The sequence below is a fragment of the Oryzias latipes genome, chromosome 6 (assembly GCF_002234675.1).
Source record: "Oryzias latipes chromosome 6, ASM223467v1".
Taxonomy (NCBI): domain Eukaryota; kingdom Metazoa; phylum Chordata; class Actinopteri; order Beloniformes; family Adrianichthyidae; genus Oryzias; species Oryzias latipes.
In genome coordinates, this window is record NC_019864.2 from 27,431,076 (window position 1) to 27,454,961 (window position 23,886).

General features: G+C 40.3%; 3 protein-coding genes across 7 annotated transcripts; 2 read left to right on the forward strand and 1 right to left on the reverse strand.

The window, feature by feature from the left end:
- The first annotated feature begins 1,455 nt into the window (after positions 1 to 1,455).
- Positions 1,456 to 8,376, forward strand: prmt7 (protein arginine methyltransferase 7). Of its 3 annotated transcripts, none has more exons than XM_004069807.4 (17): positions 1,456 to 1,672; positions 2,031 to 2,067; positions 2,650 to 2,799; positions 3,085 to 3,193; positions 3,412 to 3,524; positions 3,600 to 3,829; positions 3,907 to 4,087; positions 4,171 to 4,298; positions 4,378 to 4,516; positions 4,588 to 4,671; positions 5,137 to 5,184; positions 5,727 to 5,816; positions 6,004 to 6,165; positions 6,619 to 6,693; positions 6,888 to 7,048; positions 7,120 to 7,216; positions 8,106 to 8,376. In XM_004069807.4, the coding sequence occupies exons 1-17, from the start codon at positions 1,578 to 1,580 to the stop codon at positions 8,262 to 8,264; spliced, it is 2,058 nt and encodes a 685-aa protein (XP_004069855.1). In that variant the 5' UTR covers positions 1,456 to 1,577; the 3' UTR covers positions 8,265 to 8,376. The 3 variants fall into 3 exon arrangements, with proteins under 3 accessions (XP_004069855.1, XP_020559885.1, XP_011474738.1); XM_020704226.1 differs by having other exon boundaries at positions 1,474 to 1,672; positions 8,046 to 8,127; XM_011476436.2 differs by lacking the exons at positions 7,120 to 7,216; positions 8,106 to 8,376 and having other exon boundaries at positions 1,474 to 1,672; positions 6,851 to 6,965.
- A 623-nt stretch (positions 8,377 to 8,999) lies between these two features.
- ciapin1 (cytokine induced apoptosis inhibitor 1) lies at positions 9,000 to 14,079 on the reverse strand. Of its 2 annotated transcripts, none has more exons than XM_011476439.3 (9): positions 14,014 to 14,079; positions 12,862 to 13,024; positions 12,549 to 12,692; positions 12,093 to 12,172; positions 11,517 to 11,685; positions 11,241 to 11,314; positions 10,089 to 10,210; positions 9,430 to 9,511; positions 9,000 to 9,349 (listed from the first exon to the last, which is right to left on the reverse strand). In XM_011476439.3, the coding sequence occupies exons 2-9, from the start codon at positions 13,016 to 13,018 to the stop codon at positions 9,239 to 9,241; spliced, it is 939 nt and encodes a 312-aa protein (XP_011474741.1). In that variant the 5' UTR covers positions 13,019 to 13,024; positions 14,014 to 14,079; the 3' UTR covers positions 9,000 to 9,238. The 2 variants fall into 2 exon arrangements, with proteins under 2 accessions (XP_011474741.1, XP_004069856.1); XM_004069808.4 differs by having other exon boundaries at positions 11,241 to 11,317; positions 14,014 to 14,078.
- A 2,610-nt stretch (positions 14,080 to 16,689) lies between these two features.
- On the forward strand, positions 16,690 to 23,847 carry coq9 (coenzyme Q9). 2 transcript variants are annotated; one of them, XM_020704227.1, is made up of 9 exons: positions 16,690 to 16,841; positions 18,770 to 18,995; positions 19,118 to 19,253; positions 19,458 to 19,600; positions 20,509 to 20,593; positions 20,679 to 20,885; positions 21,188 to 21,343; positions 21,907 to 21,960; positions 23,507 to 23,847. In XM_020704227.1, exons 1-9 carry the CDS (start codon positions 16,709 to 16,711, stop codon positions 23,540 to 23,542), a joined length of 1,176 nt encoding a protein of 391 aa, XP_020559886.1. In that variant the 5' UTR covers positions 16,690 to 16,708; the 3' UTR covers positions 23,543 to 23,847. The 2 variants fall into 2 exon arrangements, with proteins under 2 accessions (XP_020559886.1, XP_004069858.1); XM_004069810.3 differs by having other exon boundaries at positions 20,679 to 20,783.
- Positions 23,848 to 23,886: the final 39 nt, after the last annotated feature.

A 23,886-nucleotide genomic window follows, 5' to 3' on the forward strand; every position in this document is an offset into this window, starting at 1 on the left:
TCTCCCTCTTAATATCTTTCCAAAATTCACAGATAGCTGGGCAATCAAAGAAAATATGTGTATGATCACCAATTTTTCCACATTGCCTCCAACATAAGGCTGTGGATGAGCCCTTGGCAAAATTAGAAATCAACAGGGGTGAGTGAAAAAAACGCATTTTGATTTTCCAGTCAAACTCTTTCCATAGTTGGCTATTAATTCCTACATGGCTGTCCTCACACAGTTTATCCCATTGTTCATCTTCTATTATGCAGTTAGATTCCAATTCCCATTTTTCTTTGATATTATATGTATGCTGTCCGGTGGCAGTTGAGAGTCTCTTATACAAAATGGAAACATGTTTTTGCGTCGGAAAGTTTTTTTCTGCGATTTTAGTAAAATACTTTTCTATGCAGTTTGGGGTTTTATTGATTCTGTCTCGCTCCTTGTTTCTTCATGACGTAATGCCTGATTTGTAGATATTTATAAAAATCATTCAGTAGAAGACCAAATTGTCTTTGAAGCTGTGAAAAGGACTTAAGTTCGGTTCCATCGAACAACTGGTTAAGAGTTATAAGGCCTTTAGTGGCCCATGTCTTAAAGGTGGGATCCCACATTGAAGGCGGAAAGACTATATTACCGACAATAGGCATTGCTCTGGAAATTGACCCTGTGTCAAGTAGCATTTTATTTACTACCGTCCATATCTTTAAAGTATGCTTGATCCAATTGTTTCCAATTTTGATTTTGTTGACAGATTTTAGATCAGTAAATGGAAGAGTAGACAGCCGCACCCCTTTAGTTTCACCTTGTTCCACTTTAAACCATTTTACTTCCTCATCCTCTCTAATCCAGACCACGATTGCCGTCAACTGAGCTGCCCAAAAGGGTTTATTTTTATGCTTGCATTTATTATTATGCAACAATAAAGACAAATTACCGGTATAATAGAACAAACTGATTAAAACGCATCAGAAATCACCTCAAGTGAGTTTAAAAGCTAAAGTTTAAAAGACCATCTTTGTAAGACATAAACCTCTATCTAGAAAGGATTTTTCACTATGTCTTTATATGATGTATAATACATTTAAACTGTAGTAGCAAGTAAAATATTAAAAAAGAAAGAATCGTTAGTTGTTTCCATGACAAAACAGAGTAATCTGCAGCTGTTTCACTTTTGGTCAGAAAGTGAGTTCTTCTAAATAAATGTGTAGATAAAGAAACATCTTCGCAGAACGGGGAATTTACGTACAAATATAACTTTTAGAGCATTTTGTAAAATCTTCATATATGTATGTATATATATATATATATATATATATATATATATATATATATATATATATATATATATATATATATACATATATATATACATATATATATATATGTGTGTGTGTGTGTGTGTACAAATATCGGCTTTTTTGGAGTTCCATTTATGGAAATGTAACTTCAATCACGTGGGCAGTCACGTGATCTATGAAGGCTCTGACGTCGAGAGCCAACATGTCCCCCTGAAAAATCAACAGTGTCTGGATCCCAGGCTCGATAATCCCGTTTAGTTTTTCACTGGGATTGATAGGCCCATCGCGGAGGACATGAAGACCTTCTGCGGCAGAGCGAACCCGACCACCGGAGCTCTGGACTGGGTGGAGGAGAGCGAGGAGTACGACTACCACCAGGAGATCGCTCGGTAGGCTCACGAGGCGGCGGCACGCGGGCGACGCTGCCGTTATTAACGCACGTGACCGCAGTAACAGCGCGTGTGTCTGAGAGTAGGCCGTTCAGACTCAGGAGTAAAGATCAAAGGGAAGGTTCAAGGCGACTGATCGCGTGCGTTCTGGCGCGCTCGTTTTCTGATTGGTCAGAAATTTATTTTTAGAGTTTGCAGAGGCGTATCTGAGGGGTGACCACGGCGGCTCCTGCGCCATCTCCCCTTCAGTGTCCATGTTCAAAGAAACAATATTAAAATCCACAACTAAGACATTTTCAGAACACGATGAATAAAAATATAATTCTTGAATTTGAACTGTATTTTTGTTTCTTTTCAGGTCCTGTTATGCTGATATGCTGCATGATCATGACAGGGTGAGAACACTTGGAAGTTCTCTCTTTAAAAAAATATTTTTAAAGTATTAATTTAAACACTAGGGGTGCAAATCTAATCTAGCAGCTGAAGAAGCTGAATCAATTGTAAAATACTTTTTTTTAAAATGTATATATATATTTTTTTTAAGGAAAATATTAAACAAAAAGACAGAATTCATTTCCAAAACATGCAGAATTGCATGCATAATGTGATTCTTCACAGAAGTAAAAACAGCCTTTCTGGGCAGCCCTTACAACTTTACACATTCATTCTCCCACAAAAGCTTTTTAACTTTCCTACTTATGGAATCTTAATTTTATTTTTACATTATTTTACTCAACTATTTTCTTTAATGTCAGTCAAACTATTTAAATATATACATATATATATTTTTTTGCATAAATAACATCTATTTCTATTATTCAACCCTGGAGACTCACTAGGTCAAATTTGACTTGTTCTTTTTTTTATTTAATTCTTTTGTTTTACATTTTTTGTTGTTCCTGTTAATTGCTGCTGTTCTTGGGTTCTCCAGGGTTAAAGTGTCTATTTACATTTTAATAATGTTGGATTTCTTTCAGAATGAGAAGTATTATCAGGGAATCCGAGAGGCTGTGGCGAGACTGAAGGCTCGTGGCGAGAAGGTCATCGTCCTGGACATCGGGACAGGAACCGGCCTTCTGTCCATGATGGCCGTCACTGCCGGAGCTGACTTCTGCTACGCTGTGGAGGTACGGATTTAGTTGTAAACGATCCGGCTTTGTGGAGAACAGTTTAGGAGAATTCTGTTTTTAAACCATAATAATTAAAAGGAGAAGCTGTAACAGGTTTATTTGACTAACGAAACGTAAAGGAATATTAGTTTTTGTGGAGTAATAAATATGATCAGTTTTCATTGATGTCACAATTACCTCTGGATTATTAGATGATTAAACTCGTCCTGTGTGTATCTTACACATTGTAGAGTGTATTTTGTGCAATGTTTTTGCGCTGCATGAGGTTGTGTTGTGCTGCAGGTTTTTAAGCCCATGGCAGAAGCAGCTCAGAGCATCGTGGAGAGAAACGGCTTTTCCGACAAGATCAAGATAATCAACAAACACTCCACAGACGTCACAGTGGGAGCAGGTGAGGCAGCAGCAACAAAGGCACCTGCTGGCTTTTCTAGTGTTGGACTCTCAGGGGTTCCATACAGAACGAAAAAAAAAAAAGGTTTAAACTTTGGTTTCCGATTTCAAAGATGTTTCTCAGAAATCCTTACTTTTTTTCCTTTTTTTAATTTGAAACGCGTCTGACAGATGACGCTCGAAGGTGTTGCTGCCAATAAGATCTTCTCCTCCAAACAGGTGGAGACATGCCGACGAGGGCCAACCTTCTGATCACAGAGCTCTTTGACACGGAGCTTATCGGTGAAGGAGCTCTGCCCAGTTATGAGCACGCTCACCAACACCTGGTTCAGGTGAGCTCGTCAAAGATGTCTGAGTCCTGAACGGAGAGAAGCTGTCAATCAAACCTGGCGCTCCCTCTCCTGTAGGAGGGCTGCGAGGCCGTCCCTCACAGAGCGACCGTCTACGCCCAGCTGGTGGAGTCGGAGCTGCTGTGGGGCTGGGCGCAGCTGCAGCCGATGGAGGTGAAGGGTGTGCGTCTGCTTCCGCCGCCTGCCGTCAGCCGCTGCGCAGGCGCTCACTCGGTGTGCGACATCCAGCTGAGCCAGGTGTCCCCGGCCAGCTTCAAGCCGCTGAGTCCTCTCTGCACCATGTTCAGGTGAGCAGGAAGTCGGGTTCCGCTCGGCAGCTTCCCGTCTGCCGCCGTTAAGCCCCTCCTCCCTGCTCCGCCTCCAGCGTGGACTTCAGCAAACCGGTGAGCAGCGCCTTCCAGTCCCACTCCGCCCAGTTTGTGGCGCGGTGTAGCGGCAGAGGTCAGGTGGTCCTGTCGTGGTGGGACCTCCATATGGATCCCCGAGGAGACGTTGTGTGCACCATGGCGCCCAGCTGGACGTATCCTCATCAGAAGAGGGCGCCAGTGAGTCTCTGATCAGCGTCTGCAGCTGCTTTCTGCTAAAATCCCTGCAGGTTCAGATGATGACGGACATTTCTGTGTTTCAGTGGCGTGATCACTGGATGCAGAGTGTCTACTTCCTGCCTGAGGAGAGTAAGGTGACGGAGGGGGACGATCTTTGTCTGACGGTCTGCCATGACGACTACAGTCTGTGGTACAGCCTGCAGGCTCACAGGTATTTCAGTTTTTAGACTAAATCAGTAACTTGTTTGGTTTTTCTCTGTCATTGATCTGATGTTTCTTCACAACTTCAGCCGGCAGGACCAGCAGACTGAAGCTCCTCCCCCTCGACCCAGCTGCACCTGCCAGGCTCACCTGGTCTGGACTCGGCCGCGGTTCGGCGAACTCAACGACGGGCGGCGTACGGAGAGTTACGTCCAAGCTCTGCGCAGCGTGAGAAAAGATCAGGACCACAACGTTCACACGGGTCGGCTCTGATGTTTAATCTGTGGCGTTGACTCCAGGTTCTGAAAGAGGACGCCGTCTGTCTGAGCGTCAGCGATGGAAGTCTGCTTCCTGTGTTTGCTCACAAGCTGGGAGCCAAGAAGGTACTGCTTCCACCACTTTCATCGCATCATTGAAATCGTTTTAATAAAGACCCGCTCCAATGAAAATTGTTTAACGTGTTTTTGTGGCATATTTTTCGTTTCTTGTGAAAAATAACCACAAAATTGTAGTTCTGAGTATTTCATTTAAATGAGATAAAAAAAATCCCAAAAAATGATAGGCGAAGCTTTTCAAATGGATAATGGGAGCGGGTCTTTCAGATGCAGCCTGTTCCTAGAAACGGTTTTCTGCTGCTGCTGTTTCCACTGAAGCTGATTAGTGCTGGACGAACAAGAAAAACGATCAAGCTTATTTATTTGAGTATTAATCTCTGCCCTTAGATGTATTAATTTTACTTTTTGTACTTACTTTTACTTTTACTTTTTATTTTTAAGTTTAACTTTGTTTTCATCAAAATTGTTGTCGTACGTTGTCGATTATTTAACTGTTGTGCTTTTGTGTCTCAGGTCTACAGCTTGGAAAACTCCAGAATGTCCAAACAATTGATTGAGCAGGTGAGTCCCTCATAGAAGTCCCTCAAAATCACCTTGTGCTCTATTTTCAAAGTGTTTCCAGTGTTTTTTTTATTTTGATTATGCAGTTTCTAGCCAAGATCCCCAAAAACCTGTGTCATTTTTTTAGGTTATTTTAAGGCAGTAGTTCATTACAAATTCACCTCTGAGTAGTGGACGAGACTGTTGGCGTGGAGCAACCCCGCCCCCACTTCCCCATCCCGTTGCTTAGAGTGGGGAGCCTGTGGCCTGCTCAGCATATTTTCTATGTAACCAATAGGCTCTTTTTTTCCAAATAGTATTTTTTTTGTCTGCTGCTGATTCTGATACTCAGAAATGCAGTTTTAATTTTCTTTAAATGTGTCCTCAATGATCAGAAGTTTGTCTACAGTTTGTCCTCTGCCGGCGTGTGACGATGACTCAGACAGAAAGAAAAAAAGTTTACTGCAGCACAAACAATAAGAAACAGAACTGTTTACTGCAGTTGTTTTTTAAATATTAAAAGTGTTTGAATGAATAACTGATGAAGCGTGTTCTTGCTGCAGGTGTTGGGGGCGAACGCCATAACGGGAGGTGTGGAGCTGCTGGAGATCCGAGCTGATCATTTGACCAGAAACGACCTCGGAGACGAACAAGTGTGTTCAGTGAAGCGGAGACTTCTCTGCGGGCGATTCTGATTTATGATGTTGGTCATATCACAGGCCGTGACGGGTTCATTTGCTGCTTTTAGGCTTTCAATTCCATCGAAATAAATCTATGCGTTTCTTTTGGACTCCATTATGAAAGCAGAAACCTGAGCCGACTGTGTCTCGTCTCTCACAGATCTCGGTTTTGATGGGTGAGCCGTACTTCAGCACCAGCCTCTTACCGTGGCACTCCCTGTTCTTCTGGTACTGCCGCACCGCCCTGTCGGGCCTCTTGCGGCCCGACGCCACCATCCTGCCTTGTTCCGCCTCCCTCCATGTGGTGGCTGTGGAGTTCCAGGTTAGATAATCGTCTTCTCAGCTTTTGCGATATGCGTATTGCACAGCTTGATATCACGATAACAATATATTTGCGATCTATTGTGTAGGCCTAGCGGAAGTTCAAAAAAATCTTCGTCAGTCTTTGGCAATTTGTTCTAAATCGGCATAAGGCGTTGGTATTTAGTAGTATTTCTTTTGATGTGGAATTGTATTTTGTGTTTACTACAAGCTTATTTTACTACACGTAATCTTTTATAGTTTTGTCCTACTGTTATTTTAAGAATATTTATAACTGTCGCTTTCATTCAGTTTTAATGAGACCGCACGAAACCTCCCAATAACCTCATCCAACATCATGAAACGTCATGAAGCCTCATGAAGCCTCAGTTCTTTTTGTAAAACTCCTGGCTGCTTCGGCCGGTACACGAGGCTCTCAGTTGCTTTTGTTTACATTTTTTTTTCTTTTTCTCAGGACTTGTGGAGGATTCGAGCACGTTGTGGTCGTTGTGAAGGTTTCGATGTCACTCCCATGGATGAGATGGTTCAGGTAAAAACACAAAATGACTCCTAAAGAGGTTGGACTTTCACTAAAATACACATAAAAACACAAAGTTTCCACAAAAATGTTCTTGAAAGAATATTTTTTTCTCTCACCCTGAAGCTTCTTTTCTCCGTAAACTGTTCTTCCTGATGCTAAAATCTAGACTCACCTGGACTCACCTGCCCTCCTCTGACCCGCAGCGCTCTCTGGACTTCAGGGAGTCCCGGGAGGCGGAGCCTCACCCCTTATGGGAGTATCCATGCCGAGCTCTGACTCAGTCCGCCACCGCCATGACATTCGACTTCACTCAGTGTGTCCCCAGCCAGCCAATCAGTTGCCAGGGTTCACTGCCTCTGATCAGGTACCGCCTCTTTTGTTTGTGTGCCGGACCCCGTGGAGGCGAGGCTTCAGGCGACTGTCTGTCTGTTTTAGGACCGGTTGTTGCCAAGGAGTTGCGTTGTGGATGGAGTATCAACTGACTGATGACATCACTGTCAGCACAGGTCTAACTGCACCAATCAGTGAACAGGTTTGTTTTATTTGGTTTCATCTCCAACCATTGTATTTTATGTTTTTGTTTGTCTTGGGGTGATGAACAGATCTATGGAATTTTTAGGAGAATAGGCAAAATGAAATGTTTTGATGTCCATGGCAGCGGCGGCGTTTTGTTAACCACGCCCACATTATTTCCTAATAAGTTCATATCGTTTTGTTAAATTGTTCAGCTTGAGCCAACGACTCATGTTTTACATTTTTACAATATTTTGGTAAAAAAACTGCATTAACAGAGGGACGCAACTTTTGCGAGCCTAACGGCGCGCTAACGCCGTTAAAACTTGAAGCTGGTACTAAAGGTAAAAAAAAATTGGGAGAAAATTCAAAATGGCGGCCTCCCTCCTGGGTCAAAGGTCAAGTAAACTTCGGTGGTGGTTATAGACATGCTTTATGCAGATCGCTCAGGGGGAAATAAAAAGTTTTCTTTGCGCAGACTGTGGGGAAAATGTTAAACACTTTGCCACAAAATGGCCACCAAGCTGTGGGTCCTGTGGCCATCCCATAATAATTTCAAAACTTCCTTAGAATATCCTCGCTCGCTGTTTCAAAAATACCTTTTCTCCAGGTACTGGGTGCGTTTTTGAGTTGGAATGATCCACTGTGGGCCATCATTAGGCGAGTTTGTTCAGTTGTTGACGAACGCTAGAAAAGTTGACCTGAAAGGCGCCTGATGGAAGCTTCCACCTGTCTTTGATTCCTGTCATCAGTATTCAGCCTCCTTTTTCTAAACACTCAGAAAAGAACTTTAAAAAGTGGCTCATTTGTTGAAACCTTTGTGTTTTGTTTTTTTTAAAAACCAACAGATTTTGATCTGATTTCCATCCCGTTCGCTGTAATCCTGATCAGCTGTGCTTCATCTGCAGGGCGACTGTGAGTGGAGTCGGCACAGGAAGCAGGCCGTGTATTTCCTGCGGTCGCCATGGCAGAGTTCAGGTGACGGCAGAGCCGCCGTTTCTTACAGCTTCACCTTTGAACCCGACTCGGGTGACATCAAGATGGACTTCAGCATCAGTGCTCTGTGATGGACAGAAAGTCTGAATATTTTACTTTGGTGGGTTTTTTGGCTCATATTTATGTTTTTATCAAATTTGGATTTCATTCTGAAACGAAAAATAAATAATTCCTTTAAATATTTTCTTGAATTGATCATTTATATAAAAGTTTAACATGCATAGATTCATTACTAATTTACCTCAGATTTTCAATAAAACCAAATATTTTTAAGAAGCATTTTATAATATTTTTTTTAATGTTTTTGTTTTAAAATAAAATTATTATTGAAGGGAGAAAAAAAAGTTTACATTTTTCCTCACCACTGAAAATGCAAAACTGCGTTTAAAAAATAAAATATAAGTTTCCCTCTAGTTTTATTACATTTATGGTTGGTGCTCAATAATGACAATTCTTTCAGTGCTTGAAGAATTCTTCTTCAATTTCCATCCCATTACACCCATTTACCTCACATTTAAGTCACTTTAGTTGAAAGCTTAAAGACTAAATGTACATTTTCTATATTATAAATAGTGATTTACTGAAAAGAAACAGACAAAAGAGATTCATTCTTCCCAAAACTGAAACCTTTCCACGATTTACAAACTTGGATTTGTGCTCAGTAGAAAAACATGAGACGTTTGTGAAGCTTCAACCAGAGGAGCTAAAGCATCTCTGGAGGACTGGAACCATCAGCAGCAGCTCTGCTCACAGACCAACATGAATCCCTCTTTAGTCTATTGTAGTGAATGAAACACGAGTCCAGGTTACATGCAGCTGCTGTGAGTAAAGATGGGATTTAATGTTTCATAAAGATACAAAGAAACAGACGGCTTTGAACCTGCTTCCATGGATCCGTATGGGTCAGAGCAAACTTCTGATCTGATCCGACCTCATGTGGATGAAGCAGACTTACAAATCCCGTCTCTAAATGTGGACTGGGTCACCTTAGCGGAGACTTTGTGGAAACAGGAATGTGGTGAGGAGAGGCGGCGACGCCGCGACCTCAAGCGTCCGTCAGCGTGTTGGTGTCGAGGAGAATCTTCTCTCCTGGTTTGAACGCCGGCATCCCCAGGTACGGGCAGCTGGCGCACCGGAAGGCGTCGCCCAGGTAACACTGAGGATGGGAACCGTTCGCTGGTCAGTTTGCAGCGACTAAAGGAGCAGACGGTTGGTGTGGCTGCAGAGGATACTCACGCTGCCACAGGCAGACTTTGGGAGGTCAGCTTTCTGCTGTCCTTTACTCTCCTGCTCCAGCTCCTCTGCAAGGCCGCACGTGCTGCACAAAACACACTTTTATCCAAAAAAACCAACATGATCTGAGCTAAAAAAGACAAGAGCTAAAAGTACAAAGTAGTTAGCAGAGAAAGCTAAATGTTTACTGCAGTGTTTTCTCGCTATATCACAGTTCACCTTTTGCGTTCTCACAGATTTTATTTTTTCAGCGCAATTTTGAACGCTTCCTTTTTCAATTTTACAGCACATTGTGTTCAGCCTCCTGATTGGCTGTAGACCTGTTGAACCAAACTGCTCTGTGTCACATGTACAGAATGTCAAATAGACATAAATCCTTTGTTTTTATTCTATAATCCTGGATGTATTTTCTATGAAGTTTTGAACTTTGAGAGTCTAAACGGGAGAGAAAATGTGAAAATGTTCATGTCTTTCTGAGAAAAGTCTCTAAACTGATTAGTGAAGAGTTTTACCCCCTAAATAATCCTAATTTGTAGATTTCACTCATCGCGCCTTATTTTTAGAACATAACTCCTGCGAGGGAACACTGTAAATGTTTTACGATAAATATTTTACTTATTTTGCACAGAAGAACAACACGGAAAGCAGAGCGAGTGAAGTACCAGTTCTTGCAGGCTTTCTTTTTCTTGGCGCCTTCCTCTCCGCAGCCTGAAGCTTTCAAAGAAGCTGGATCTGGCTTCTTCAAGTCATCTTCATCCAGCAGAGCATCAGAGTCCAGCAGATCCTGGAGAGCAGGAACAGGGTCAGATTTGACTCCATGCAGTTCCAGTTAGAGAAGTAGAAACTGGACTGAAAGCTACGGCATAGCTTTGCTTCTTATGCCGGCATCTGGCTGGCCGGCAGATGGGAGCCACTGTGGGATGGGCCAGCAGCCAGCTCGGGCTTCCTGTTTTCATCGATTAATAATAAATAGATCCACTTGTTTGTTTGTTTTTTATTTTTCCCCTCTAGAACTAATGTGGGTCACAGAGACACGGAAGTTACGACAGACGGTAGCTTTTGCAGTGGGAGTGAAGTGGAAGAGTCTTGATCTCATGGACCCAGACATGGAGACGTGATTTCGTGTACTTTTTTTAGAGCTTTTTAAAATTAAATAAATCGATCTCTGTGTCTTCCATGCATTGTAATGAGATATACACAGACAGATATGTGATGGTATCTGCTGTAAATGAAAGTATTATTCACATCCGTGTTTTAAATGACTTATGGCGTGAGTTGGTTTGTGTTTATTCATTTTATTATGATTTAATGGAAAAGAGACTACCTGACGAGTAACTACATCTGGTTCATGCAGGGGGGAAAAGGCAGCTGTTAGGATTTGCTTCATTTTAAATACTTCTTTGTTCAAATGAAATAGTATATTGAGGGAATTAAATACTTTTTCGTGGTAATAAAATCAAAGTTCTTGGAATGATTTCATTCATTTTTTTATCCCCATATGTCAGGTTATGGGCTCTGTAGAAAGGAGTTTGAAGTTTTGTCTTTTTTTATCTTCTGTTGATAAAATAACACAAAAGCTGAGAGTAAAAGAGGCATTTAAGGAGAGAAGCAAAACCTTGAAAGAAAAAAATGTGTTTGGAAATTTCAATTAAAACAAGCTTTTAAAAGCAAAACTTCTCCAAGAATTATTCACATTTGTCAGTAAAAAACAGAAATACTGCCAAAGGTCTCCAACGTCGCGGTCGGTGATGTGGTGAGGATCAGAGAGCCGTACTCTGACAGAAGTTGACCTCCGACCTACAGCTGGAACTCACCACGTCGTCGTCGTTCATGTCGTTGGCTGACAGCGTCCACATTTTCACCGTGTTTGGGTCCAGCGCAGGTTTCTCTGCTGAAGACAAAACAAACAAAAACATTTGGTTTTTCCTTCGAATTGTTCTCTAAATCAGAGACATTCAAATTATTTTTTGTTATTGAAAAAAAGAACTAGTCATGAAACTGAAAATAATAAACATAATTTCCCTTTTGATGTTGATGTTATTAGATCTAAATTTCAGAGAAGATGAAGAGCATAGCTTTTAGAAACAGACCCGAGTTTGCCGTCTTCTTCCCGAAGGACAGTTTGATCTGGCTGGACGACCCCACCTCATAGTTGGGTTTACAGGCCTTGATCCGCACTCGAGACAGGGCGTCTCCTTGGTAACCAGTGGTCTCCCTGAGAGAGCTCAGTGCGGCGGGAGTGAGCTCCGATTTACTGACCTGAAAGGAAAGAAAGACGAGGAAAATGTGAAATATTAAAGTACACAAAAAAGTAGGATCTAGATTCAAACTAACTTAACTTTAGATATATTTTAACATTTCATCAGCGTCAAAATGTTTTGAATAATAAAAATTCTTCACTATGAATTACTTAATGTTAAGAACTATGAGAATATTTTTCAATGATTACTTACAGCTAAAACTTTGTTATATCTGTGATGAAGATCATGTTCTTTAAAAAACTTTTAGACCTAAACAATTGTTTGAAACCATAACAAATAATTTTCCTTTGAGTTGAATGAAAAAAACACGTTTAACTGAGTTGCAGTGAACCAACTGAAGTTTGAAAAAGTCATCACACCCTCGCAGACGAACGCTGTGAGTCCAAAATGTGTGAATGCCATCACCTCTGTTATTGACATGAAGCCAGACAGTTTCAGCGCCGACACCAGCTTCTCTGCCGTTCTCACGCTCTGTGCTTCTGTGGCTGCAACACAAACGGAAAAGGAAAAAACACAATCCTGGCTTTTAACGCCTTTTTTCTGATCTCCACTGGTTTGAGTGTCTGAATCTAACAAGAGATATGAACTGAATCAGGACACAATTTGCTCAGATGTGCAGCTTTAAAATAATAATACCTCGTCCTAAAATGTAAAAAGTTTCATGTCAGTTTAACTTTGATTAAAGTGTAAAAACAACCAAAACTGAAAGCAGCCTCTGGCATAAATGCAGACTTCCATCTTTGATCATAATCACCAAACTCATGTGGAGAACGGGAGGAGATTCTGCAGCAGCTGCAGGGAAAACACTGAACTCTTCACCCATCTGGTCTTCTTTTAAACCCCTAAAAGTGGGTCTCTTACCCGTAACTGGCTCTTCCAGGACCAAACTCCCACCGGGTTTTAGAACTCTGATCATCTCTGCTAGAGCTTCTGGACTATGGGTGGAAGAGCTGTCAGTCAGAAGGCAGGAGAGCACCCAGTCATAGGTGGACACAGGGTGAGCAGCTGAGAAGGCGAGAGGATTTCTGTCAGAGGCGTTTCCTCAAGTACAACAAATGTTAGTCTGATAAAACAAACCATTCATGTTAAACTCTGATGCTCTCCATGATTTTCTCAAGCACAAATGATTCTGTTCATGAAAAAAAATCCATTCTTTTTTTTTAGAATAACTCACAAAGCACCAGTCTCTCCATGTTTTCCACAGAAACTTTTCCATCTGCACCAACAGCAGCTCCCAGTTCCTCTGCGTACGGTTTCAAGGCGGCAGGCGTTGACGGCTGTGCCCACACCAGCAGGACTTTGTCTCCCGCTTTCATGCCAAGGTCGGCCATCGCTGACTTAAAAAGGAATGCAATGCAAGACAAACTTCAGCTTATTTGCAGCTTCCTGGAGAAAGAAGGAGGACTTCTCCATCGACAGACAGGATGGTACATGCGGGCTGCAAGTGACGATTACTGATGTTTGCCCATTAAATTCCAGCAACTTAAACTGCAAAGCGGCAAACAATACAAAGCAAGGAAGGTGGTATTTATGCAGCAACAAAGTTATAATACTAGGAGAGGAAATAACAGGTTGCCGATCTGCCAAAGTCAAAGAAAACTGCAATTAGATCCAGTTACCAAGTTGCCTTAGAAATACAATTCCTGGACAGTTGATGACTTTATACTGAGATTTTGCCAAAATGTACATTATAAAAAGCTGTGTTATAATGTTAACACGCCCCGAGTATGTAAACAGTAGCTCTGCTTTAATTGAACTCATCAAAGCAGTTTATATATATTTGCAAAAGTTATGAAAACAGAAAAAAGTATTTAGATTTCCTATTAATTACTTAGATAAATTTAAACTTTAGCTGGAAGTCATCTTATTGTAGAATTATTATATCAAGTTTAAAGGAAGCAGTTTTAGAAAACACAATTCTATTTTTTTTTATTTTCTTTTTAACACGCTCAGTGCTTTTGTTACAAACTAAGGTAAACAAAACTGTAGCAAGACCCCGAACAAAGAAACGATCCAGAAAATTATTTTATTTCATTCTGCTGATAAAAATAAATTAAAGTGCCTAAAAATTGATTAGATTTCTGACAGCAAAATGCGCTAGTTAGTCGCTAATTATTAAAGAAGAGAAAACAATGACGCAGAAAGAAACTAAATTACTAGAGACATTTAAAAAATATATTTATCTACTGTTAGAACCCGGAAACGCTTCCGCGCGAATGAAACACTTTAATGTTGCATTTCTGTTGTAACACTGTAATTAAAGCACCAAAAGTAACATAACACAGACATTTAAAGGATTGTTTACCGGGACACAAACGTAACTCACCTGCTGTCCTGTCGACAGTTACGAAGTCGAGTTAATGACGTCAGAAGCAAGTTTCCGATTTATATTTTCAAAATAAAATGTGAAACAGTCCAATGGCCAGGAAGAATGACGTTACTGCAAATGTGACAGGTAAAACCAAAAAGTAATGGTAACAGGTTGAAAAGCATTTCATACAATACTGAGTATTAGTTAGAGCACTGCTTATCTGAAGTTTGATACTTAAAAAAATGACACAAAAACTTACAAAAAAAAAGAAAAATTGTGATAGTGCAAGATAATAAGATAAAATTTATAGCCTTTTTTGTAGTCATTTTGCAACAAGGATTGAATTGATCATAGACTACAAAAAGTATGTCCATTGCAGTTTTGCGAAATATGTCCATTTCGATATGCCTCAAAAACCACCTCCTCCAAGCACAAACATTTTTTACGATAAATGCAAGTGTTTTCGCCATCGACATGTTTCCATTAGATGAATTTATTGTTACAAATCCAATTTGAGAAATTTTATCATTAATGGAAAAGCAGTGTCCAAGATGTAGAGGGGTGGATAGAGGTGGGACTCACAATAAGCTCACTCCTGTTTGGTGACAGTAGTTGCCATAGATACAATGACTCAGAGTGACGAGGACCAATCACTGTTGACTGGTTTCAACATGGCAGCGCCCATATCAGGAAGCAATGGTGAGGGATTTGGCCTCATTTTGCGAGAGGTGGAACATGGCATCTTCTATGGGTGACATCACACCTCGATACGTCCATTGTTTTTACAGTCTATGGCACATTTGTCAAACTCAAGGCCAAATGTGGCCCGCCATGTCATTTTATGTGGCCCGCGAGAGCATGAAGGTTTTTAATTTCTTAAAATTAAAATAAAAACTGATGTGTATTTATTCATATCTAGGGTGAATCTGACTTGAAAGATCGGATTGGGCTACTATACATTAGGACTTAAACACTTTCCATATAACCTAACCTGACAAAATCAAATTTAAAGGATTTCAGTCAAACAACTCATGCAGTAAAAAATATTTATTGTCACATTCTTTTAGTTTGGCATATGGCTCCGTGCAATTCCATGAGACAAGATTTCCATAAAACCTTTGTGTAATAACTACCCCTAACGGAGCTCACAGGTGGAAGCCGGGGTGGAGGGTGGGGCGACGAACGCAGCGCTTTCGGTAAAGAAAGAGAGTGAACAACTGCACACCTGGACTTAAATAGGACACTGAACAGGTGAGTTGATTAACTGAACCGCCGTAGGGGAGTAACCGAGTAAAACACTGCTAGAGTAGTCTGCCTGAAAGGCGACCAAGGCCGCTCATTAATGCCAGAGTAACAAGCAATCATGTGTTTTCTATGCAACTGCAATTGTCTCTTTAAAAAGTTATGATAAATAAATAATTAGTTAATTAACATTAAGAAGTAGTTACATTTATTTTTAATTACATTTGGTTACATGTATAAGTCATATCTGGCCCTTTGAGGACAGTGGTATTGACGCATTTAATGTTTGGTAAGCCCCGGTTCCGGGTTACACGGCAGGACGCGTGGCGTGCCTCTCTGCGAATACAACTATCTTCAAATTACTTAAAAGGTTGATTTTCAAAAAAGAGAGCTGACCATGCCCCCGAAGAAACCCCAGGAATATGACGACCTCAAGAAGACTCTTGACATTATTCAAGAAACGCTGAAAAGTTTTATGGAACAAGTGTCGGCTAAGCTAACGCCACTCTGGGTTATGATGGAAGAGTTCCGAAGATTTCGGGCTCAAAACGAGCAGCGAGAAAACCAGGTCGAGATTCTGGAGAAAAGACTGGACGATGTGGAACAGCAAGTAAGGATGAATAATGTCATTCTATCGATATCTTATGATTTTTAATTCTGTCTGATAAAAACTGGGAACCGGATATTGATAAATCATGTAATAAAATGGTTACAGTATAATCGGGGTGGGATTATATAAGTTCGCTTCCTCCCACTCCCTTTCAAGCAATATTTATTAATATGTCTAATTATCCTAAGTTTGATTAGTTACTGTATGAATGTATAACTGATGTTTATATTGCTGTTGTGTATTATTTCTACTTAATTGCTTGAAATAAACCATTTCAAATCAAAAATCAAATCAATGTAAAATTTTGCTTACGTGCGATATGCTTTTATTTTCTATAATACAGAAAACTGACATTTAAACCTTTGTTTTCTTTTACTGAAGCCTCTTCTATTTTTTTAAATACTTACGATCTTTTTGTGTGTAAATAAATATTGTTTTTTCTCACCACATTTTTATTGTAATTGACAGGGAACATCCCTGACTTTTTAACAATCTTCCAACATGGTAAAGCCTTGATGTTTGTACACCCAAAACTAAACTACGCTGGCAAAAATTATATTCACATATGTGTAATGTAGAAAACTGGGATGTATATTCATTTTTTTTATTATCAGAGATTAACTCAAGTAAACAATGTGACCCAAAACAAATCAAAGTACATTTTACTTCAAATCACTCATGGAACTGATTGAATAAAACTCATAAATGCCCATCTCTACCAATTGGAATTCACATTTGTCCTCTGGATTTGTAATTTATATATATAAAATAAGTATATATATATCCAACCACTTTTTGTAAGTTTAAAAGAAATCGAACCTGAAAAAAAAGACTCTTATTTTTTCCAATGTCGTCTACATGTATGTCAACTTCCGGTATCAGGCTGAGTCGCCGAAAAGTGACGTAGCGCGGAGACTCTCCGTGTTGCTGGACATGGCGACCCTGCTGAGAGGTCTGCGGGCAGCGGGGGCTCTACGAGGGCTGGGAGGCGGTAAGACTGGCTCTCTGGTGTGTCGTTATTGCTTCCTATCCACAGATATTTTGCGCTAAGTAATTCACCGGTAATTATTTTTGTGTTTAGCCTCACTGTTTGGAAAGCAGCCGGTGTTGTTGACGTTAGCAACCTGAGCGAAAGTCACTAGGTGATTATGAAGGACAGAAATACCTGCCATGCGGTGGGCTTTAATTTTAAAAATAAGTAGGTTGATTATAGTATATAAAGTATTAATGTGGTTGATGTATTATATTTAACAGTTTTGACTTGCTTTGCTTTCTAAACATGTGAGTTCCTGCAGCTGGGGGGCGTGTGGGTCTGCTCTTACACAAGACGTCAGTGTTTCTACTAAATATAGCTTAGTTCTGTTTTCCCCTTTAATGTAATGGCATGTTCTGTGAAACACACGCCTAATTTTAAAAATGGTTATACGGTTACCAACCATGTCTGTAATTACAGACAGTTCCAGCTGCATTTTTCTTTGTTTCAACAGGAGATGAAAGTCATTTATAGTTAAACAAACAGGTGGGCTAAACCAATACAAAACAAACAGCAGAATGCCATTGGAGGCTTGCAATCTTTATTTTTATGAAAGGAAGTTAAAGATATTTATGAACAACAAGAACAAATAGAAAGTATTGTGAGAAAATTTGGGCCTGTTTTTTTTTTTTTTTTTTTACTTTTTTTTTTACAGACCAAAATCAAGTAGAAAGCCACAAAGTTTTATTTTATCCTTGAGGAAAATTTAATACTGCTTTGCATGAATTATATTTATTTTTTGCCTTAAATAAAAATAAATACATAAAATTAGAAGTATAAAGAGAAACTGGAACTTTTTCAAAATGTGAAATATTTTATTTTTTATTTTTGACAGAAGCACATATGATTTCCTTTCAAATTAAAAGACTTCCTGTGCCAAACAGGGCCATCCCAGTGCAGTTAATGTACTCCTAAAGAGTTTAGACAGCCAAAGACAAAAATGGCATTTTCTCTTGTTATACCCCAGGTCTACATTGTTGAGCTGTAATCCTTTTATCGTACTTTCCTTTGCTGTTAACTTGAACATGAACCTTGAATTCATTGGTTTATGATCCAGTAGAAAAAGTCTATCTGGACGGCTGCTAACCATTGCTGTGCAGCATAAGATAAATTGCGGTTTAAACGTAATAAATAAACTGAACAATCAGAATCGGTCAGACTTTTACCAAAGTTCTGCTTAGTATTTGTCCTTCTGGAGGGAGCGTAGAGCAAAAAAGGTTTGTAACTCAATATTATGGTCCAGCAGTCAAATAAATAAATAAAACAAATAATTTTTGCTTATTAAAAGATTAAAAACAAGAAGGAAAGTCTTAAAGACGCACTCCGATGTTTTTTTAATCTGTTTTCGCAGTGGTCCTTTAATCCTGATGATGCCGTCTCGTTTTCTAGGACATAGTTTATGCAGAGCGGCAGGAGTTCTGTGGAAATTCACCTCTGAGTTGTGGGTGGGGACTGATGGTGCGCAGCAGCCCACCCCCACTTCCTGTCACCCATCTGCTTACGCATTTTCCCGCTAGCAGCCCCCCACAATCCCAACCTCATGGCAAGCAAAATCTGAGCAATCCAGCTTTCTACGTCACAAATAAGCTCTTTTTCAAACAGCATCTTTTCATCTGCTCCTGATTCACAATGATTTGAATAAAGAAATAGAGTAATTTTGAGATTAATTTTCTCTATACATGTCCTCCATCATCAGAAAAATTTAACAATAACTTGTTTAAAACATGATTTTCATCTAAGGAAATGTGAATAGGTGTTTAAAATTGGATTCATGGTTTATGTGACGACCTTAAAGTTGGCATATCGAGCTTGGAGGTGGGAATTTTGGGATCAAACGACCCAACGTGAATGTTTTAAAGGTTGATCCAACCCTCCTCTTTCCACAGTATTGGCTGCTCCCACGGCTACAAACCCTCAGTTCTGCCGTCTGAGGAGAGGCTTCTACTGTGCAGCTCTGAGACTGCAGGATGAGTCCAAATCTGACAAAGCGTCTTCCTCCTCGTCTTCATCATCATCCACAAGCTACCATGAGCACTACCAGGCTCACTCGGCTCAACAGGACACGGCCGGCCAGCATCACTCTGATCCTGCGGCAGAGGGGACCAGCTCCAGGTCAGTCTGCAGACAGCACTTCAGGCGGTCAGGTTGCTTTGGGAGGAACGTCTGAAGTTATTGAAGATGCTCTTTCTGCTGCAAAAAAATAAGAAGATAATCTCGTACTTGTGCTTCTGAAGCGCTGACGGCCAAAGTGAATACCAGGATGAGGAGTACGAATCAGAGGAGCAGCTGCAGGCTCGGATCCTGACCGCTGCTCTGGAGTTTGTTCCGCTGCACGGCTGGTCCATGGAGGCCATCGCTGCCGGCGCCGAGGTGAGTTTTATGATGGATCAGTCTTAGCTTTTATCTCTCAACTTCCATAGTGAGAGCTGGGTGTGTTGGAGAAAAAACTCCTGATTTCTTTTGCTAATTTGTCACGTTTAAACTGTGTGAAAAAAAACCTTCACCGTCACTTTTATCACACATGTTGAAATATGAGACAAAGATAATAAAAGGCAACCGTTGTGTTGGTTTCAGTCTCTGGGTTTGTCTTCCGCCTCCACCGGTATGTTCATCAACGGATCTGGGGAGTTGGTTCTGCACTTCATTGCCGACTGCAACACGAAGCTGACGGAGATCCTGGCCGAGCAACACAACCAGGTCCAGCTGGGTCAGGCTGAGTACGTCCTGTGGGCACGCACGTCCACGCCCCCCTGCCCCACTACCCCTGTTTGCTGAGCAGGAGCTCCCGATTCAGATAGATCTTTATTTATGTAGGACTTTACAACACCGTCAGGAGACCAAAGGGCTTCACATTAAGAAGAGACAATAAAAGAGCAAATTAGTAAAATAGCAGCATACAATTACAAAGGGCATAAAATACAGATAAAAACACATTAAAGATGAGTAAACCAGAATAAGACACCACCAACTAATTTGGCTGGTTCGCTTTAAGTGAACCAGAGTTTGTTTCCCCCATTATTCCGAAACAAAGTTTCAGTCTGAATACACCCAGGTCCGGGACCAGGAACCGCTCTCGAACCCATCTTTCAAGGTCGTCTCGGTTCATTTTCGGTTCATTTCGAAAGTCCTGAATCTGAATACAAGCTGTGCTCCGAGCGAAAACACCTGGACCAAATCGATCCCCGTCGCAGACGTAAACAGAGTAGGAATGTAGCAACAGGTGAGCCGCGGACAAATATAAAGCAATGATTGTCGTGTTATCAAACAGAAAAAAGGGTCCAACTGTTTACTTGTTACATTTATTTTAAATCCAGTAAAACGCTTCTTACATGCTTTTCTGTGTCTCATTACGCAAGACGGCGCTGCTGTGACGTCATCCTAAAAGTTACTTATGAATTCTCCTAAAACAATGCCATAACACCACAACAATGAGACACAGCAACTCATTGAAATTCAAGTGAATGCAGGCTCATTAAAACAACCTTTAATGTGATCCACATCGCTTCTCACTGTTTTCCCGACAATCTATATGTCATTAACCTTCTTCATGCCTACCGTCTCTTGCTTCATATATTTGTAATATTCTTTCAGACTCGATAAGTTTCACTGATAAACTTTGTTTCAGAAAAAAGAAAACCTCAGAGTTCTTAAGAGACGCCGTTGAGACTAGACTGCGGATGTACATCCCCTACATCGAAACATGGCCGCAGGTAAAAAAAAACAACAAACAAAAACGCTGCAGTGACGACTGGCAGCAGGAACATGTGACCTTCCACTTCCTGTCTGTGTCTTCAGGCCATGAGCATCCTGCTGCTTCCTCATAACATCCCAGACAGCCTGAAGCATCTTTCTAACCTGGTCGACGACATCTGGTACTACGCCGGAGACCGATCCACAGACGTGAGTGGGTCCCGTCACCCTCCATCCCCTTCTTCTTCTCCTCACACCTTCCTGTCTCCTTTTCATCACCACTCCCACACTGTCCGACCTGCTACCTCCCAGGTTACTCCCCACACCTCACCTGCGTTTTGTCCTGTTTCAGGTCATGGCTGCACAACATTTTAACACTTCTCTGCCAGGTGTCACTAAAGATTTTAAAGCAAAACAAATTTTTTTCTTCATGGTCATAAATCAAATGAACACAGTTGTTGTCCAGCTGAGAGAGAAGCTCCACGACAGCAGAAAACTGGACGAATCACCTCCTCACGTCTCACAACCTGCTGCTTTTTATGTTCTTCTCTTTTGTGTAATACATTTGTCTTTTTTTTTTTAGATGTTAACAAACTGAATTTTCCTGTTTGCAGATGAACTGGTACACAAAGCGGGCGGTGCTGACCGGCATCTATAACACAACGGAGCTCGTCATGGTTCAAGATTCTTCTCCAGACTTTCAGGACACTTGGGCGTTCCTCGATAACCGGATCCAGGATGTGGTCAACATGGCAACCACAGCCAAACAGGTGATGGCTTTGGCATAAGCGAGAGGTTGAAGTGTTCTGACGGACACAATATTGTCCCTTAAGAAAAAAAAAAGACCTGTTAAATCAATTGTTAGTACTTTTATCTAGTACTTTGTTGTTGTCTTTTTTTTTGTTTTTGTTTTTTTTAACGTTTTACTCGTTCATCACAGAGTCGACTTTTTGACACTTGGTATGATGCGTTGTCATGGTAACGACTACCCAAGCCTGCACCAACCTCGCTCTGCTGCAGCGGAGGAAAGTGGTATATGATCAAAAAGTTGTGTTAAGTGATGTAAAGCATCATTTCAGAGGGAAAGTTCGAGTCTTAGCGTTGTTTTTGTCCAGGCGATGAACCAAAAGTTTGTTTCAAAGAAACAAAATCCACAAGTAGAGTTTCTTAGATCACTCCTACTGCTGTTACCGACTGGTGGTTAGACCAATGCAAAAATGCAGAAGATTCAGGCTATTTGACCGGAACTTGTTCCTACAGCCAATCAGAATTGAGCGGTCACCAGACCATAATAGAAGGCGTTTTAACGTATGTGGATCTCGCTGTCATGTAGGTGCAGTCGACGGGTGAAGCAGTGGTGCAGGGCCTCATGGGAGCTGCTGTAACTGTGAGTTTTTCTTCACATCTGTTGTTTTTTTTTATTTTCATAAATGTGTGATCTTTACCTTTTTGTCCCAACTGTGGCTTTTTACTGTTTTCTTAAATTTAAGTTAATCCGAATATACATTTAAAAAAAAAAAAGCTGTCGTGAAAATTCTTCTTTCCTGTTTTCCTTAAAAGATTTATGTGATAAATATCAGTTGGAAATTATTGATCTATGTTGCTGACTTGTGGCCGTGCAGATCTTCATTCAGTTACAAAATCCAAGATTGAGTGATGGAAACGACCTCATACCCCTGACTCATTCAAGCAGCTACAACAGCTGCTAACATATAGAGCTGTATTCAAACATATCATAGCTCTTCATGGAGATTAAACTGTGTTTTTGGTGTTTTTCACATATTCTTGTAGCTTTTTCCTGATGATGGAGGATATATATATATAAAGAAAACTAAGCGTAAAATTACTTTTCTGAGTTTTTCTTAATTTAAACCATGGTGTATCGGGAGCAAAAAATGCATTTTGAAAAAGCTTGCAGTTGTTGCATACAAAGGGGGGGTCATAGAGCCCCCTAACAATGATGAAATTATAAAGTGGAAGTCATTAACCAGTATAAAATTACAAATATTTTATTTTCAATGTCATTGTAACAATATTTTTTTTTTATTTCGGAAGCATCATCGCCAGCAGTTCCACACCCCATGTTTACTTTAAAATGGTTCAGCCCGGCTGGATTGAACTTCCAGGCATGCAGTTTGTGACAGACGGGGCCACAGTGTGTGAGTGAGGTAGAAAACAAGACCTCCCTCAAAAATCAGGATGCCAAAAAAGGAGAGAAAAGAAATTAAGAGAGGAAAAGAAATTGAAGAGTCGAAAATAAGTCATCCAGTATTTCAGAATAAAGGCTGGGTTTGTGGTAAAAAATAATGGAAAATTAACTTTGTCCTTATAAGCTAGCTCACTTTTCTCACAATGTTAGCTCAAGAAAAATGGAATGTTACATTTCATTATTATATTAGTTAAATAATCAATCCATTCAAACATTTATCAAGCTGCTCTTGTTCAATAATAGTTGAAATCCCGTCTTTCAAAATTTTTGTCTTGCAAACTCTGAACAGAGCCAAGTTCATCGGCATCAGCATATTAGTTAAATGATGATAAAACATCAATAGCCATTTTATATTTCATGTTGCTTTTTTTAGCTGAGTTTTTTTAATCTCCACTGATTTATAAAAATTTCTTTTCATGAACAAGTTCATTTCTTATTTAAGAGACAGTTTTGCTGTGAATATATGAAACAAAATAAATTCTATTGTATTCAGAGTGCTAAATTCCCATACAGTAAATGTCAGTTATTTTGTCACAAAGATGATAATGGTAGTAAAAAAAATACCATCATATTGCATAATTGTATGTAAAACCGCATCAAAAATATTTGCTTCTGCCTTAGGGGTTCTGTAAAAATCTTTTCAAATTCCCTAGCTGTGCATGACAACTGTAAGATTGTTCCCTTTGTGGATTTATAGTGAAGATGCATGACTTTTGTCTTCCAGCTGAAGAACCTCGCAGGATTGAACCAGAGGCGATGATGGGAAACCTCTCCTAATCTTTGATCCCGACCATCTGAGCCGCTGATCAATTTCCCTTTTCTCCTCGCATCTTTGTTTTTGCTTTAAATGTATAAAACAAATGTAAAAACATTGGACTTTGGTTTTCAATAAAGCATGATAGCTTCATTATTTGTGATAGCCTGTTGATCTGAACACAGATTAACTGTCTGCTTCAATTGGTTCTCAAACCCGAGTTTGTTTTACTGCCTCGTTATAGATGTACACAAAGATTTGTAACTCAGTTGCTCATTCCCAAATACAATAAAGCAGTTAATGTGTATTTACTGCAAATTTATTTGGAGTTTTATTTTTTATAATTTAGT